At 49.2% G+C, this 16,010-nt stretch overlaps 1 protein-coding gene across 2 annotated transcripts in view; it reads right to left on the bottom strand.

Moving 5' to 3' along the window:
• STK32B (serine/threonine kinase 32B) overlaps positions 1-11,875 on the bottom strand; it is a 436,152-nt gene extending 424,277 nt beyond the window's left edge. Inside the window, exon 1 of one of the 2 annotated variants that reach the window (XM_045986344.1) lies at positions 11,594-11,875. In XM_045986344.1, coding sequence (XP_045842300.1) covers positions 11,594-11,645 — 52 coding nt within the window. In that variant the 5' untranslated portion in view covers positions 11,646-11,875. The remainder of the gene's footprint in view (positions 1-11,593) is intronic. The other variant, XM_045986350.1, reaches the window with a different exon arrangement.
• Between the last annotated feature and the right edge of the window lie 4,135 nt (positions 11,876-16,010).

The raw sequence follows: 16,010 nt of genomic DNA, 5'->3' as shown, positions 1-16,010 counted from the left end.
TTGGCCAGAGTCAGGCATTAAAACACAGGGCTTGCCCTTCCTGAAAGATGCAATAAGGACCCAGTCAAGGAAGATTCAAGGGCAGAATCTATCAGAAGGTCCTATTTCCTAGGAGAATGGGAATGGGAAGGACCCTCCTGACACCAGGGCCTGGCAGTCAGCTGGGAAGAAGTCAGAACACCTTCTTCAGGCTCAGGAAACAGCAGCTCTCACCCAATGTCCTTCTCACCCAACATACCTTACACTACTGGGTGCTGACATCACCTCACTCCATTCCCATGTCAACCATACAGTTGCATCCCCATTCTAAGATTTAGGGAGGTAAAACAAAAACAAAAACAAAACAAAACAAAACAAAAACACAGTTACACACAGACAACACACAGAAAAATTAGGATCTCACCCTGTATAACCCTCAAATCTCTGTTTTTAACCTCTATGCACTGACCTCCCTTGGTCACAAAATGTAACCTTATTTAATGAAGTTTACACAGCACTTACTTTATTACGTGCCAGACTATATATGTAGTAAGCATGTCACATAGAGTAAGTCACTTACTCTTCCAAACGATTGAGGAAGTAAGGCCCATTTCATCTCCATTTTACAGGAGGAAACCAGAAGTCATGGAGGAAAAGAAGCTTACTGGAGGTCACTCTACAAGTAGTGGGAGAGCCAGCATGGGGCTCCAGGCAGTCTGATCCTGGGTCTGTGCTCTTAAATAGTATGCCAGGTAAGGGGCCCCCCTGCTAGAAGACTCCATGTTGAAGCTGGGCTGGGGCCCTGGTGCATCCCAGAGACACACAGGCCCAGAGGCCCATGCCCCATCTGTAAGGGGAACTGACTGAAAGAGCACAGGACTGCACACCAGTGTATGTCCTCGGGGGCCTGCTGTGACCTTCCCAGCTCCTGAGCCAGGCAGGCCCTGCAGCCACACAATGGCCATCCACCGTTCATCCACTGCAAATCCATTCCAAAAACATGCACGGAGCAAGTGATAAGAGAAGGGTCTACAAAAGGCGCCCATGGCCACACCGGGCATCACAGTTTTGCATCTACCTTACTTTATCTTGCTTCCTATTTGTGGAAGTCTTAATCCATTGGCAATTGAAGGTAGAAACATGAAGTTCCTTGGTAGAAGGTTCTGTAAAAGTAAAACCAGGCAAGATAGAAAACAGTATTAAATAAATAACCATAGGGGTATATAGGGCTGGGGTAAAAACTAATTCCCCCGGTGGGATGCCAGTGGGAGCTGGGGAAAGACTGATAGGAGGGAAAGAGCTTTCCAGCTACCCAGAAAGAAGTGGGACCAGCACCGCAAGGTTACCACCTATGACACCAAGTGAACCTCTCCTAGCCACTGTATCCCCCGCTAACCATACCTCTCTCCCACAGCACTGTTCTTCAGACATCAGGAAGGACCCTGTTACCTTTCGTGAGTTGCCCAGTGATTTTTCTCTGTATTTTCTTTGAAAACTGCTCAAGGACAAGCAGCTACAAGTACAGACATTTTAAAGCAGTGGGACCTGGACTAAACACTATAAGAGCCAGGGGCCCTGTGCTCGTGGAGACTCCAGTCTCACAGGGGAGACAGACACTAATGAAGTATACTCCCGGGAATAAATGTAGATTTAGCACTGTGATAATTGCTACGAAGGAGACTGAGGTAATGAGAGGGGGATTTTGACTCAGCCTGGGAATCAGATAAGGGACCCTGGAGAAGGATGAGTGGGAGATGACCAAGCCAAGCCGGGTGGGGTGGGCGAGCATTTCAGGCAGAGGCAACAACACGTGGCAAGGCCCTGGGGCAGGAGTGGCATGAAATGTTCCAGAAACTGAAAGGATGTCCTGTGGTCCAAGACTAAAAACAGCAGCACTGAGAAGGAGCAGAAGGAAGGTCACTACTGCCTGGGACAATAACTCGATAACAGCAAGTCAAGGTTTGGGCTGTGAACTTGAAGCATGTGGAGTAATTTAACTCATGCATTGAGGGAGAACATGGGATGAGATGAAAGACATGGACAGGTTCCAGCCCCCACAGGGCCTTGGGGACCATATCATAGTCTGAATCTTTAGTCCGAGAGCAATGGAAGCCACTCACGAGCTCTGAGCACAGGACTGCCATCATTGCTATGACTTCAGTCATGAGTCTGGGTGGGAGGCTGCCTGGGCAGGTCCCCTGAGGGGTGACGCTTGAGTGGAGGTGGCAGCACTGTGGCTGGAAAGACCAGGCAGATTTGGGAGAGACTTGGGAGGTAAAATCAACACAGCCAGGTGCCTAACTGGACTTGTGGGAGGAAGGCAGAGGGAAAAGCTGAAGAAAACGAGGTACTTTGGCCTCTGCAACTGGATAGATGATGGTACTATACACTTAGCTAGGAGACTCTGGAAGCACATGGGTTTGACTGAGGTTATTCTGGGCTTTGGGTTTTGTTTGTTTGTTTGCAGATTTTATTTTATTTATTAGAGAGAGAGAGAGATTGCACTGGGGGAGATGCAAAGGGGGAGGGGGAGAGAGAGAAGCAGACGCCCAGCTGAGCACAGAGCCCGACCTGGGGCTCTATCCATGACCCTGAGATCATGACCTAAGCTGAAACTGAGAGTCCAGAGCTTAACCAACTGAACCAGCCAGGTGCCCCGGGTTATTCTGAATTTGAGGTATTCTTTTGAGACATCCGAGCACAATTATATATTGAAACACAGGTTTGGAGGCCAGAGAAATACGAATGAAGGAAATAAATTACTGAGTCACTGCTAAAAGAAAGAAACAGGCACCAGTTATTAACATATTGTCCCTTAGCTCCAGACCCACTGCTCTGTGGCACGGGGGCAGGACTCCATGGACATTTCTGCATCGCCAGCAGGCTTCCCGCTAGGCACTGCCAACAGAGGGCGCAAGAGAGGCCCTGCCAGACCAGCGTGGAAGAAACTTCCCTTCCTCCACCTGGTTGTCCACCTGTCACCCAGCAAGTGTGCAGGGGGGCTGGCGGCCCTCCCCTCAGTGGCCCTCATGGATGAGCTTCACCTTCCAGAAAGTTCCAGCCCCCCATTGGCTTCCTGTTCCTCTAGCCACGAGGCACTCTCCAACGAGATCTGAAACGCAGCCTGACCAGACGGGGGCCCCTCTTCCAGGTCTTGAGTGCCTTCCTGGCTCCCTCACCCTCAGCGCTGCCAGGAGCAGACGTACGGCTACAGCTGCTACCTTGGTACTCCTAGAGTCTTCTCCAACTCCTTTTCAGAGTTAGTCTTTTTTCAAGATGAATTCTTTATATGACATGTTCCCTTTCTGAAAGCCGGCACGGCTTGGAGCTCCTGACGGCACCCGGACTCATGTGGGGTGACTGGGCATGCGGGGGTGACAAGATCAGCAGGGAGATAGGACAGAGGGCTGAGCTAGAGGCCCAAGGGCTCAGTCTTGAGGAACTCCAAGTTTTACTGCAAAGGAGGCCCCACTGTTTCCTGCACTGGAATATTCCACTGGGATGTTGGGACCCTCACCGCTCTTTCTAGAAGTTTCTCCATCTCCATCTGCAATTGCTCTGGGCCCAGATTTTAGACAACTGAGTACTGCTAAGAATATTTTGTTCCTTCTAATTCTCTCAGGAAAATGCCTAAGCTCAGTGCTAGCTTATGCTGTTTGATCCTCTTAAAATACCGATCCTTTTTCTCTTAAGGCAGTTAAACCCTTCCCTCAAGACTCAACATAAATCCTGTTTCCATCTTAACACCCTCTTCACTCCAGCTCATATTGTGGGAAAGCCATCATCCGTCTCTCTACCCTTCTGCTGTCCCATAAAACAGGAATTGGTCTTACCCAGAAAGGAACGAGAACCATCTCCGCCTTCTCTCTCAGTGGGAAGAGAAGTGATATCCCGCATCGTGATATGCAAGAGTCTGATCTCCATTAACTTTACAGGTTGACATTTGGGGAAATCTCTCAGGAGCTCTCTATGCATCATAACTGGGGCTCACCAAGCTGTTGGCAGAATAGAACTCACTCTGCAGACCCCTGTCTACCCAAGCAAATCCCAAGGATAAAATTGAGGGACAGCGTTGAAAGGTCATTCTGGACTCAAATCCAAGGAACCTTCTCCAAACCAACTTTAGTGGTGATAAGTGTGAACATTTTGCATTTGTTTCTCAGAAGCCTCTGAACTGGGAGGAATGCAAGAAATCGACCCCACTAAGCGACTACTCTCATCTTTCATTCAACCAACAGCAGCTGTGTGCCTTCACGGGCCCTGCAGGCCTTCCAGGCCTTGCAGACACAAAGGTGAAAAAGAAATGCTTGCTGCTCTTCTGGAGGTCTCAGTTTAGTGCAGAAGATGGGCACGCAGTCAAACAACTGAAATGAGCCAAGTGTTCCAAACCATGTCTCAAGAACACGAGAAGACAGGAACTGGTGTGGATGCTTCTGTTTGCTTCACTTGCCCTTCTCTTCATACCCCACTACTCCTTGGAAAAACCCTTCCCAGACTTTCTTAGTCCATATTCCTCAAGAGGTGCCAACCCCATCCCCAGGATCAGAGAGGGGCATGCGACCCAGCCTGGCCACGGAGAGCCTCATTTCTCCCTGGTCACGGTGATCAGTTAGTTCAAGAATGCTCAAGACTTAACCACAACTGATCAAAATGAACCCTGGGACTTTTTTTTTTTTTCCTGCAGCAACTATGAAAGAAGAGGCTCCCTTTTCCATACTCAGAGCTATAAGGCTCAAGGCCACAAGGTCATAGGGGCCCCATGATGAGAGAGCCCACCTGAAGCCTTGTGACCACACGGCGGAAGACAGATTATAACTAAGGGAATAAGTAAACCAAATGATACGAGAGATGATGAGGATAGCCATGAAGCAAAGGAAGGCCAGAAAGGTGGGTTGGGCATGCCATCCTAAGTAGGGTGGGCAGCAAAGGCCTCACAAGGAAGGTGGCATGTGTGTGAAGACAGAGCAGAGGTGAGGGAGCGGGTCCTGGGGGAGAAGCCCTGTGGGCACGGGTAACAGGTGTTGGGCTATAGTATGAGGGTGTCCATATGTCTGAGGGGCAGGAAGGAGGCAGGTGGGCTGGAGAAAGGAAAGAGATGGGGTCAGAGAAGCCAGGCTTGATGGGCATCTATGAGGACTTCTGTTTTTACAGGTTGCTAAGACAGAAGGAGTGGAGGTGGAGCAGGGACTGACATGCCCCCCGCCCACTTTTGGAGGATCACTCTCGTGCTGCATTGAGGTGATGCTGAGAAGAGAAAGAGCAAGAACAAGACCAGTTAGGGAGGCTACTGTAATAATCTAAGCCGGAGATGTGACCACGGCTTGGACCAGGTGGTAGTGATGCAGGTGGTGAGAAGTGACCAGAACCAGGTAATTCTCTTCCAAAGACCTCGTGTTGGTTAACTGAAGGAGACTCACCTGCTATGCCACGTGGCACCTGATCTCAGCTACCCACATACTAAATGCACCATCATTTTATATACCATTAAGAGGGAAAGACTGCCAATGAATCTACAATGTGATTCTTCCCAGTCCCTTGAAAAAAGCTCTTTTAGACTTATTATAAGCCATGATCATGTGAACAGCTATGACCACATGCAAATAATAAAACATCATAAATACCACATTGGCCAAACTGCATCCCCTGTTCAGAGAGTTCAAATATGACAAAATGAGTGCCTTAGACTCAATGAAATACAGTAGTTTGTACACACCTGTCTGACTTCATAGAGCTGACTGACATATGCTTTAAGCTCACAAACTTCATATCCATTTTCTATGAGTGTTCAAAGGTAGAGATGGATCTTACCATCCATTTCTACTAAACAATCTCATACTGATTTATGGCTATTTTCTTAACCCACCCATCTCCTAGTGTAGAAGACAAATCAAGATGCATTTTCCAATGAGGTCTAGATCTTGAAATCGAAGGTTTACATCCTAGACTCCTGCATGAAATAGGCAGATGCCTGATGCAGCTGGGAAAAGCGAACCCCTAAGCCCGCACCCCTTCCATGGCACCTGTCCAGCCTCTACCTCTGTAGGGACTCTCATTATCTGAGCAAAGTTTATTCCATGCAATTCGGAGCTTTCTTGGAATATTTTTGGCTTCTACCTTGTGCCCAAGCCATAGCTGTTACATGTACGAAAACCAAGGTGTAACATGAATGAGTTTGCCCAAAGTATTAAAAAATTTGAAGCGATTGACTTATTTCACTCGGGTTGGGGGAACAGGTGGTAGGTAATACGGAGGGCACGTTTTGCATGGAGCACTGGGTGTTGTGCAAAAACAATGAATACTGTTACGCTGAAAAAAATAAATAAAATGGAAAAAAAATTAAAGAGAAAAAAAAATTTGAAGCGAAGTCAGGAGTAAAGCCTACAGCATAGAGGCCAACCACGTTGTGTATCACAAATGACAGAGACACCTGTCTCCAGGTGAAGTATGAATACAAGGTCAGGGGTTCTTTAATTGCCTTGGGTGTCTGAATATTTCCAGAGGAAAGCAACTTTTGTTGCAGATTTGGTTAGACCAAGATGTTTCCATGATCTGAGCTGCATGTCAAGTTAACTGGACCAATAATAATGTAGAAATAATGCTTAAATGACCCTTTAATCTATGACATTCCAAAATGAGAATACCCAGAGCTTGTTAAATCAATCCCCCAAACGTGTGGGTGCCAGCCATAAATTTATAGAACACTGATTTTAAAAAACCCTTTGGAAACTTAATTTACAACATGTTTCTGGAGTTCTAAAAAATATTCAGTCCCTTGGGTCCAATAATCCCTCCCCTTACACTTTTAGGTATTTATTTGAGAGAGAGAGAGCATTCAGAAACACACACACACACACACACACACACACACACACACACACGCGGAAAATCTTAAGCAGGCTCCATGCCCAGCAGGGAGCCCGATGCCCAGCTTGATCTCACAACCCTGAGATCACGACCTGAGCTGAAATCAAGAGTCAGATGCTTAACTTGACTGCACCACCCAGGTGCCCATGAATACCTCTAAGAGAAGGGGGGAAAATATACAAAATTTTCAAGCAACTTATTTATAAAGATGGAATAATGAAAGCAGCCTAAATGTCTAATAAGAAAATATTTAAGTACATTATACGAGTCCCATTTGATGGAATACTATAGCCCATTAAACTGCATCTGAAGACACCGTTGCAACCTAAGCCACTTTAAATACAGTGCTGGAACGCCTGGGTGGCTCAGTTGGTTGGACGACTGCCTTCGGCTCAGGTCATGATCCCGGAGTCCCAGGATCGAGTCCCGCATCGGGCTCCCAGCTCCATGGGGAGTCTGCTTCTCTCTCTGACCTTCTCCTCGCTCATGCTCTCTCTCACTGTCTCTCTCTCAAATAAATAAATAAAATCTTTAAAAATAAATAAATACAGTGATAAGAGAAAAAGCAGAAACCTTGTATCTGCAGGCGGGGGTGGTGGCGGTGAAGGCTTATACAAAAATGTCCCGATGTGGATAAGGACCGTGTTGGGGGAAAGCCACTTAAACGCAATTTTGACATGAATTTGGAAGGGGAGAGGATTTTGTTTTCACTCCCAGAAGTTGTATTACGATGTGACTGCCCAACAAATGCTCTTTGAAGATGACATGTGAGACGGTTATCATGAATGAGCAGGTGTTGTCAGAACGTACTGCTACTACCATCCTATCAAGGTCTGTGCAAAGAGCCCCGTGCCGTGGCGTGGCAGAGCCTGACTTGAGTGCCGGGCTCGCTGTGCATGGCCGTATCCATCTGTGAGAGTCACATTTCCTCTAGGCCTCCAGCAGCGGCACAGAGAACACTATTAGGTGCCCACCTCTGGAGTTCAACAGACCTGGGTGTGAGTCCCAGCTCACCCACACACAGGCAACACGGGCCTTTCCTGGGGTCCCCGATTCAATTACAGCTCTAATACAAAGCAGATTCTGAGACCTCCCCAGGCCAAGCTGTGATGATTCCAAATTAGGCATGAAAAGTAGCCCCTGCACTGTGCCAGGAAGTTAGTTGTTAATATTTCCTGGATGCAAGTTAAACTTTTGCCATCTGAATGGAGATGGGCATGATACAGTTATGCAGTGCGAACTTTCAGCTACAGTTTAGTATTAAATTACTTACAAACCAGACTTGTTTTAGCCCAGGTAGGTGTTTACTTCTTCAACCACCCAATAGCTCTGGTTTGGAAGGGCATGTGTGTTCACTGGACCATGTCATTCCCCTGCTTAAAATTCTTCAGTGACTCCAGATGTCTACACGGTCAAGTCCAAACACATAGCCACTTGGCCCTTTAAGGTTGGTCCAGCACTTGGGGTTCATCTCCCTGCCTTCCAGCCTCACACCCCATACCACAGGAGTATTAACCACACCCAATAATGTCCCCAATGAGCCCTGCTTAAAATTCTTCAGTGACTCCAGATGTCTACACGGTCAAGTCCAAACACATAGCCACTTGGCCCTTTAAGGTTGGTCCAGCACTTGGGGTTCATCTCCCTGCCTTCCAGCCTCACACCCCATACCACAGGAGTATTAACCACACCCAATAATGTCCCCAATGAGCCCTGCTTACTCTTTACCATCTGGCTTTGCACATTCTGTTCCCTTCTTCTAACACACCCTTCCCCATCTCTACCAACCCCTCCTTACTCGTAATGCCTGCCCTGTGCACAAGACTCAACACTAAGGGGAAGTCTTCTCTGTTCCTCCTCCCTTCCCCGGGGTTAGAACCCTCCTCTATGTTACCTAGAGGTTTTCTGAGCTCCCTGCATTGTCCTGGGTATTTATTTGCTCTGGAAGACTCCTAAGGGTTAGGATATTTGCCTTCATCTTCTCCATAGTCCTGGTGCCTAACACAGGGGTTGGTGCAAAAAAAAAAAAAAAATCATCCGCCAATGCCTACAGAATAAATGAATTAATTGGTGGCAAATAACAGAACTTTACTTGCACAGGAAAATACACAAGAGATTCGCTGGCAAAATCAAACAAGTTAATGTTTCACTGGGCTGGAAGCTGGCAAAATGAGGTGAGTCCTAACCTTGTACTTCAGGAGCCCTGAAACAGGCAGTTAACCTTGGGTCCAATCTGCTTTTGGAGTGAGGAACAACAGCAGGAAAATCAAGAATCTGGTTACACCAGATAAAACTATTTTGCCAATCAATATTTTGAAGCATGTTTTCTGGGATAAAGGAGAGAAACAGATGTCCATATAAGGGAGGCAAATTTCCTCTGCAAATAAAAGAAAGACAAATGCTTTGAAAATTACCAAAAATATGACCTTTGATCCAGTCTGGAAGCATGAACCCCTATAATTATTGGAGTTGATATGTACATTTGTGCTTTCATCTATGAAGGGAGTCGATGCCTTTCACAAATGCTCCCCTTATGGGCTCAGGGGTTGTCCCCTCCAAACTTCATGGAGAAGTTGTAACCTCTACTGTGACTACCTTTGGAGACAGGGCCTTTACGGAGATAGATGTTAAGTGAGGTCATAAGGGTGGGGCCTTAATCTGATAGGACTGGTATTCATGTAAGAAAAGGAAGAAACACCTGACAGTTCTCTCCAGCTCTTCAAGCACAGGGAGGAAAGCAGGAAGGGAGCTCTCACCAGAAACCAGCCCTGACAGCACTGTGATCTTGGACTTCTGGCCTCTAGAACAGTGAGAAAACATCTCTGTCTTTGAGGCCACCAACAACAAATTATGTCATTTAAGCATCAGTGGTATTGTGTTATGACAGTCTGAACAGACTAATACAGATCCCTTCGCCAAAATAGACAGTTTTGACTTCTTGCAAATAGAAGGGTTTTTTTTTGGCCTTTTTTTTTTTAAGATTTTATTTATTTATTTGACAGAGAGAGATCACAAGTAGGCAGAGAGAGAGAAGGAAGTAGGCTCCCTGCGGAGCAGAGAGCCGGACGTGGGGCTCGATCCCAGGACCCTGGGATCATGACCTGAGCCGAAAGCAGAGGCTTTAACCCACTAAGCCACCCAGGTGCCCCAAATAGAAGGTTTTTGATGCAAATCATGCTCCCCACCTGTCAATGAGTACATATATCTTCTCATGGAAACTGAACAGCCTTGATTGTAATCTCAAAGGACAAAAGTGCTTCAAAGAGGGGACAAGCCTGTCCCAGAGCCACCAAAAGGAGGCTGTCCCATAGCAGAGCACACCTACAAACAATGATTTCAAGAGCCCTCTAACTTCCACGGAAAAGGTCAGGGTTAGTGTGAACTTGGCCAGGGTCAAGTTCAACAGCATGTGTCCCGACTCTTCCCGGGACGCCCAAAGGCTGCCATCACCTCCCTGCCTGAGTCTCCTCTTTCCCTGTCTGCCTTCCCACCTGCCTGTGCCCCACACTAAAGAACGAGGAAAGCCTCTGGTCTCCTTGGGTGCCCAGGGGCCTTCACTGGCCCCACTCACCACCCTTATTACCACGGATGGTCATGGCTTATTCTATTTGGTGGATTAGACAGGAACTCCTTTAGGAAAGCACCATATAGGGCCAACCCACTTAAATTATGTTAACTGTCTTCACGTAGCCTTTTGAGAGGGGCTGTCTGGGCCAGCATTTGACTACCACCCACAGCCTCGGCCATTCTAGAAACCATGATCTGTGCCCACAAGCCTCTGCCTGGGTGGTGATAAGCACCGTGTCTGGTGAAAGGCTGTTCAACCCCCAAGCCAGCTCTGCTCCTTAGGAGCTATGACTGGGCCACATTGCTTTCTTCAATTGCAAAACGGAACAACAGAAGTACCTACCTCATCTGGTTGCTCTGAGGATGGAGAGAACACATATAAAGCCCTAATACAGTGCCTAGCACATAGTATGTTCTTAGTACACCCTACTCTTGCATGGGGCCAGGTGAACACCAGAGAAACCAAAGCATTAGGAAACCAAGCTTTTAAAGGCAGAGTTAACAGATAACCAGCAATACTATACTGATTACAGTTATAAGGCACTTCTCACATGGATAACGAGTGGTTAAGTTTCAAACAATCCCGTGTTCTAGGGTAGTAGGTGGTATCATAATACTCATCTCATGGGTGAAGAAACAAAGGTTTCAGAGAGGTTAAGCAAGTTGCCCAGGACACACAGCGCTGGAAATGGCGTTTGACCAGTTCAAGTACAGAGCTCTAGGGACCTGAGCCACAGGGAAGACCAGCCCTGGAGTTCAGATAAGGCTGGACATCGTACACCACCGGCTCCGCCAGGGAGGCTGCCACAAGCGGGACGCCTTCTCGGAGTCACAGAGTTTAAGCAAGAAAAGTTTCCCTAGGCTGTCCTGGGCCAAGAAGGAGAGCAGCCTGGAACCTTCCTGTGCAGGAAACCAAACGCATCGTGGACACACACACACACACACACACACGCCACCTCCCTGAGCCTCCGGCTCTAAAGCAGACCGGGGCTTGGGGAGCTGGAGCCAAGCAGCACCCGGACTTGCGTCCCAGGCAGCTCCTCCTTCCGCTCAAGTGAAGGCTGGGCTGTACCCCCTGTCCGATTCTGCGCGCCCGCCCGGAGGGGCAGCGGCACAGAGGAGGAACCTGACAGAAGCAGCGCGCGGCGCAGGGGGAAGGAGGGGTGTGCCCCTCGCCTCTTACCTTCCTCATTCTCGTCAAACACGGGGGGCTTGTGGGAGTGGTTCCCGCCCATATTCCGCCGCGGCGCCTGACCGCGGCTACATGCCCGGCCGCGGGGAGCCAGCAGCGAGCTGCGAGCGGCGGGCGGCGTGGAGAGCGGAGCCGGGAGCCGGACGCGGGAGCCGGACGCGGGACGCGCTGCGAGAGCCCAGCCCAGGCTGCAGCCGCGCGCCAGCCGGAGGGGGCCGAGCGCCGCGCAGGGGCGGGACCGCGACCGCCGCGCCCCCTCCTCCCGGCGCCCCTAGCTGCGCTTGTACGCCCGCCGCGCCCCCTCCTGCGGGCGCCCCCGCCGCCCCGCCCGGAAACCCGGAGCTCCTCGCGCCGCCGGCCACTGGTCACTGTGCAGCGCTCCTCGCCGGCTGCAGCGGGCAGGGAACTGGAGGCTGCGCGGCGGGCGGAGGAGGAGGACGAGGAGGAGGAAAGGGGCGGGGGGCGAGCGCAGCCAAGCCGGGGGTGGGGTAGGGGGACGCCCGGAAGAGGGGGCGCGGCGGGCCCCAGCGGGTGGAGCGCGCCCATGCGGGGTGCAGGGCGGGCCCGAAGAAATCACGATTCCGGAGTAGGGGTGCTCCCGACGCGCAGTAAGCAACTGTGAGCACCTACTAAGTGCCAGGCCCAGCCGAAGCGCATTACAAACACCGTTCTCCGTCACCTCTTAACAACCCAACCGTTTGAAAAATCATTGTTCTCCGTTTTAGAGTCAGGTACCCTGAGGTTTGGAGGGAAAGGAGCTCTCAGTCCGTCCTGGATGCCAAGGGAGCCCCCCCAGGAAGCTCCACTGGGCTTTATTTGCCCCTCGGGCTGGCACCCGCGGCAGTGGTGCGTCTACTAGTTCTCTAAAAGACGCCTTTCCTCTTCATGTTTTCCTAAATATTTAATGAATGAAAGGAAAGTCTAGACTTTTTAGAGCCCCCTTTGTTCTACATGGGGAGACTGAGGCCCCAAATGAGTGTAGTTTGCCTCAAACCATTGTCCCTAGGACAGGAGCGCCGGGACATGCACCTCGGGATTCCCCAGAATTGTGTGGCCTCCTAGTTTGATGAATGGGTGGATTCGAATTTGGGTGCGTGGGTCCCTGGCAGCGGGAGCTGGGAAACCCTGATCCGGAGAGGAGAGGAGCCCGGGCCCAGGGTGCTAAGTGCCGGGTGCGATGAGTGAACCCCGAGGCAAGGAGGGCGAGCAGAGACCCTGGGAGACCCTTCCTGAGGGACGCGCAGGTTACCCGCTAGGTGCGGTCCCACCCAAACAGCCTGATTGGCTTCGGGGGATCTTTTGCCACATCCTGCCATCTGCTGGGCACCTTAAGCCACTGTCTGTGATTTGATAGAAAATATGGGTTCTTTTTGAGTGTCCCCATCTTCTTTCCCCCTTCCCCAGCCTTCTATCACCCCAGCCTTTTCTTGCAGTCATGTAGGGGGTCGCGGGATATCTCTCTGTCTAGTACAGCAAAAAAAAAAAAAAAAAAAAAAAAAAAGCAAAAACAAAAACAAAACCCTCCCAGAGGCAACGTGGAAAAGCTGAAAAGATGGAGTCAGCCCCATCTGGCACAATACAGCTAGATTTAAGATTGGCCCAAACTGCCAGGCCTTGGGGTGGGACAAGCCTCATTTTCACCTTGGAGTCCTTATCTGTGAAATGGGGAGATGGATGTTTACTCCCCAGGATTGCTGTGAGGATTATGTCAGAAACCATTTACAGAAGCAGGTAAGGGTACCTAGCATGTAATGAATGCTCAGTAAATATTTCTTGCTTTCATTCCACCAAGAAGCCCTCATTGAGTGGCTGGTCTACACCAGGTAACAGACTGAATGCAGAATAAAGAGACACAACCTGTCTGTACCTCAAGAGGCAAGGGGAGGAAATGGTCACAGGCCAGGGTTCCAAGCCCTGCTCTGCTCAGGGTTTACCCCGCTTTTCCTACTCTCTAGCAGGTTAACTTGTGTAAATTACTTAACTTCTTCTGACTTCAGTTTGTTCATCTGTAAAATGGGGGTAATCATAGTTCTTGCCCCTTTTAGGGTTAATATGGGGAATAAATGAATTGATGTTGGTGCCTGAACGTAAAAAGCACAACAGGAGTTAGCTATAATCAATGAGCTCTTGTGTAAACTGTACTAACTGCTCACAATTCTTCCTTCTCTTCCTATGCTTCCCTACTTCTCTCACACTGCCCATGGGGGTTTTGCCATAGTACTTGGTTGGCCAGTGGGGTATGGGAGGAAGAGACAGTGCACCAGGCCTGAATGTGTGAAGGCCTTAAGAGATGGAGCAGGTTTTGGCTCTCTTGTGCTGTTGCTGTCCACTGTGAGAAGAGCTGGCCCTGGGATCCTCTGACCCCAGAATGAAAGATCCAAGGAATAGACCTGGACCCCACATGTATCCTAAAGTGGAGCATGGGCTCATGATGAAGAAAAATTTGTGGTTTGGTAAGCCACGGAGGTTTGGGTGTGAAGGATGTTTGTTTCCCAGAATTATCACAGAAAGAGATGACTAATACATATACTAACAGCCACACACACAAAGATGACTGGGGGTTTGTGCTGTGGTGGAAGGAAGCCCAGAAGGCTGTGAGAACAGAGCAGACACTGGTTTTAACCCTGAGAGCCAGGGAAGGCAGAAGGCCCCCCAAAGAGGAGTCTGAGCATTATTCCCTCCCCTTCCTCCTTTGTCAAGTAAGTGTTTTCCAGACAGTTCTTGTGGGCCAAGCCCTGGGTAGGTGCTGGAGACAGACCCAGCCGTGAGTGAGAGAGAATCTGCTTTCCTGGAGCTGAAGTTTAGAAGTCTAGTGTGGGGAAAGAACAAGTGCAGAGCAGGTCACACTTTTGACGGGAGAGAATGTAGGGGTTATAAAAGCATAGCCCGTGAGGGCAGAGGAACCATACTCCAGGCCAAAGAAGGCACCCCAAGAGAAATGGTGCATGAGCTGAATCCAGAAGGGCAACGAGAAATCAGCCATAGCGGGAGAAGACAGTCAGCCTCTGCAAAGTCCCTGAGGCCAAGAGAGAAGGGCAACCTGTAGAAGTTGAGAGCAGTTGGACGTCACTTGAACACAGATCAGCACGCAGAATGGCCACGATAGCAACAACAGTTACCGTGTATGGAGCACCGTCTGCACACCAGGCTCTGGGCCACCACCTTAAGGATGCTCGGCCCTGCAGGCAACCCCTTCCCTTCTCCTCTCCTCACTTACCAAGAAAGTACCAGGCCCCGTTATTTCAAGTACTTTGTGGATTACCCTTTGCAGTCCTCACTACAAACCTGGCAGGTGGGTGTTATCATAGTTCCCGTAATAAAGGACCCACAAGCTATGCCAAGACCCACTGGTTGAGAAGTCGTGCCCAAAAGCTTAAATCCAGAAATTAAACAGGACATCAAAACCGAGAGAAAGGACATATGGAATAGTGGCCATTTCTGAACTTGGAAAGTTCAGATTATTTTTATTGTTCAAGTGCTTTTGTACGACGGTATAAATGCTTTTATAAAGAAGTATTTTATAATTACATTATTTTAAATAATCAGTAAAAAAATTCATTTTGGAAAAAAAAGAAGAAGAAGAGCTCGTGGACACTAAATTGCCCCTGCCTTTGCAAGGCGTGTTTCACAGCCCATTGCTGCCCTTAGTGTCTGATGGGAGGAAGTGCGACCATCAGCCCCACCTTCCAGATGGAGGAAAAGGGGCTCAGAGGATTCCAGTGGCTTGTCCTCCATGCCACAGCTCTGGCATTCATTCCCTCACAGCTGTTGCAGCCCGCTACCACAAACTTGCTGGCTTCGATCAGCAAAAATAGTTTCTTTCACGGCTCTGGAGGCCAGAAATCCAGCATGAAGTTGTCAGCAGGATGGGTTCCCTCTGGAAGCTTTAAAGGGGGCTCCATTGCAGGCATTCTTTGCCTTGGGCCGGCAGAACTCCACAGGCAGCTGGGAGTGGGAGCTTTCTGAAACCCTCGTCATGATTCTCCCATCGTGAAGGGATGGGTCATGTACTACCCACACAATCTGGCTGAATTATTTTGCAGTAAGCACATTTCTCCTCTACCTCCTAGTCAATGTCATGTGCTGGCCAGTCTCCTCAAGAGACAATGGCTAAACTTGGTTTCAACTGTGTTCCAGGTGAAGCCAATTCAAGGTCTTGCCCTCTTGCCCAGCTCACATCCTGCTAAGTCTCAGTATGGTCTTCTCTTTGCAAAAATAAATAAGCAAAATAAAAGCCGTCTGCTTTTCTGCGCCAAGCCTATCTGGCTCTCTCGGAAGGCCAACTTTGGAAAGATCGTGATAGTTATGGTCTACGGGATTCTCCTAGGGACTGAGCGCGTGAGTCTATGTTACTTCTTGAACCTCAAATATAAGCACGGAAGCAAGAACTGGGACTCTTTTCCTGCCT

The sequence above is a fragment of the Meles meles genome, chromosome 2 (genome assembly GCF_922984935.1).
Source record: "Meles meles chromosome 2, mMelMel3.1 paternal haplotype, whole genome shotgun sequence".
NCBI classification, from domain to species: Eukaryota; Metazoa; Chordata; class Mammalia; order Carnivora; family Mustelidae; genus Meles; species Meles meles.
The sequence above is the reverse complement of the archived record's forward strand: the minus strand, read 5'-3'. Positions and strand labels throughout refer to the sequence as shown.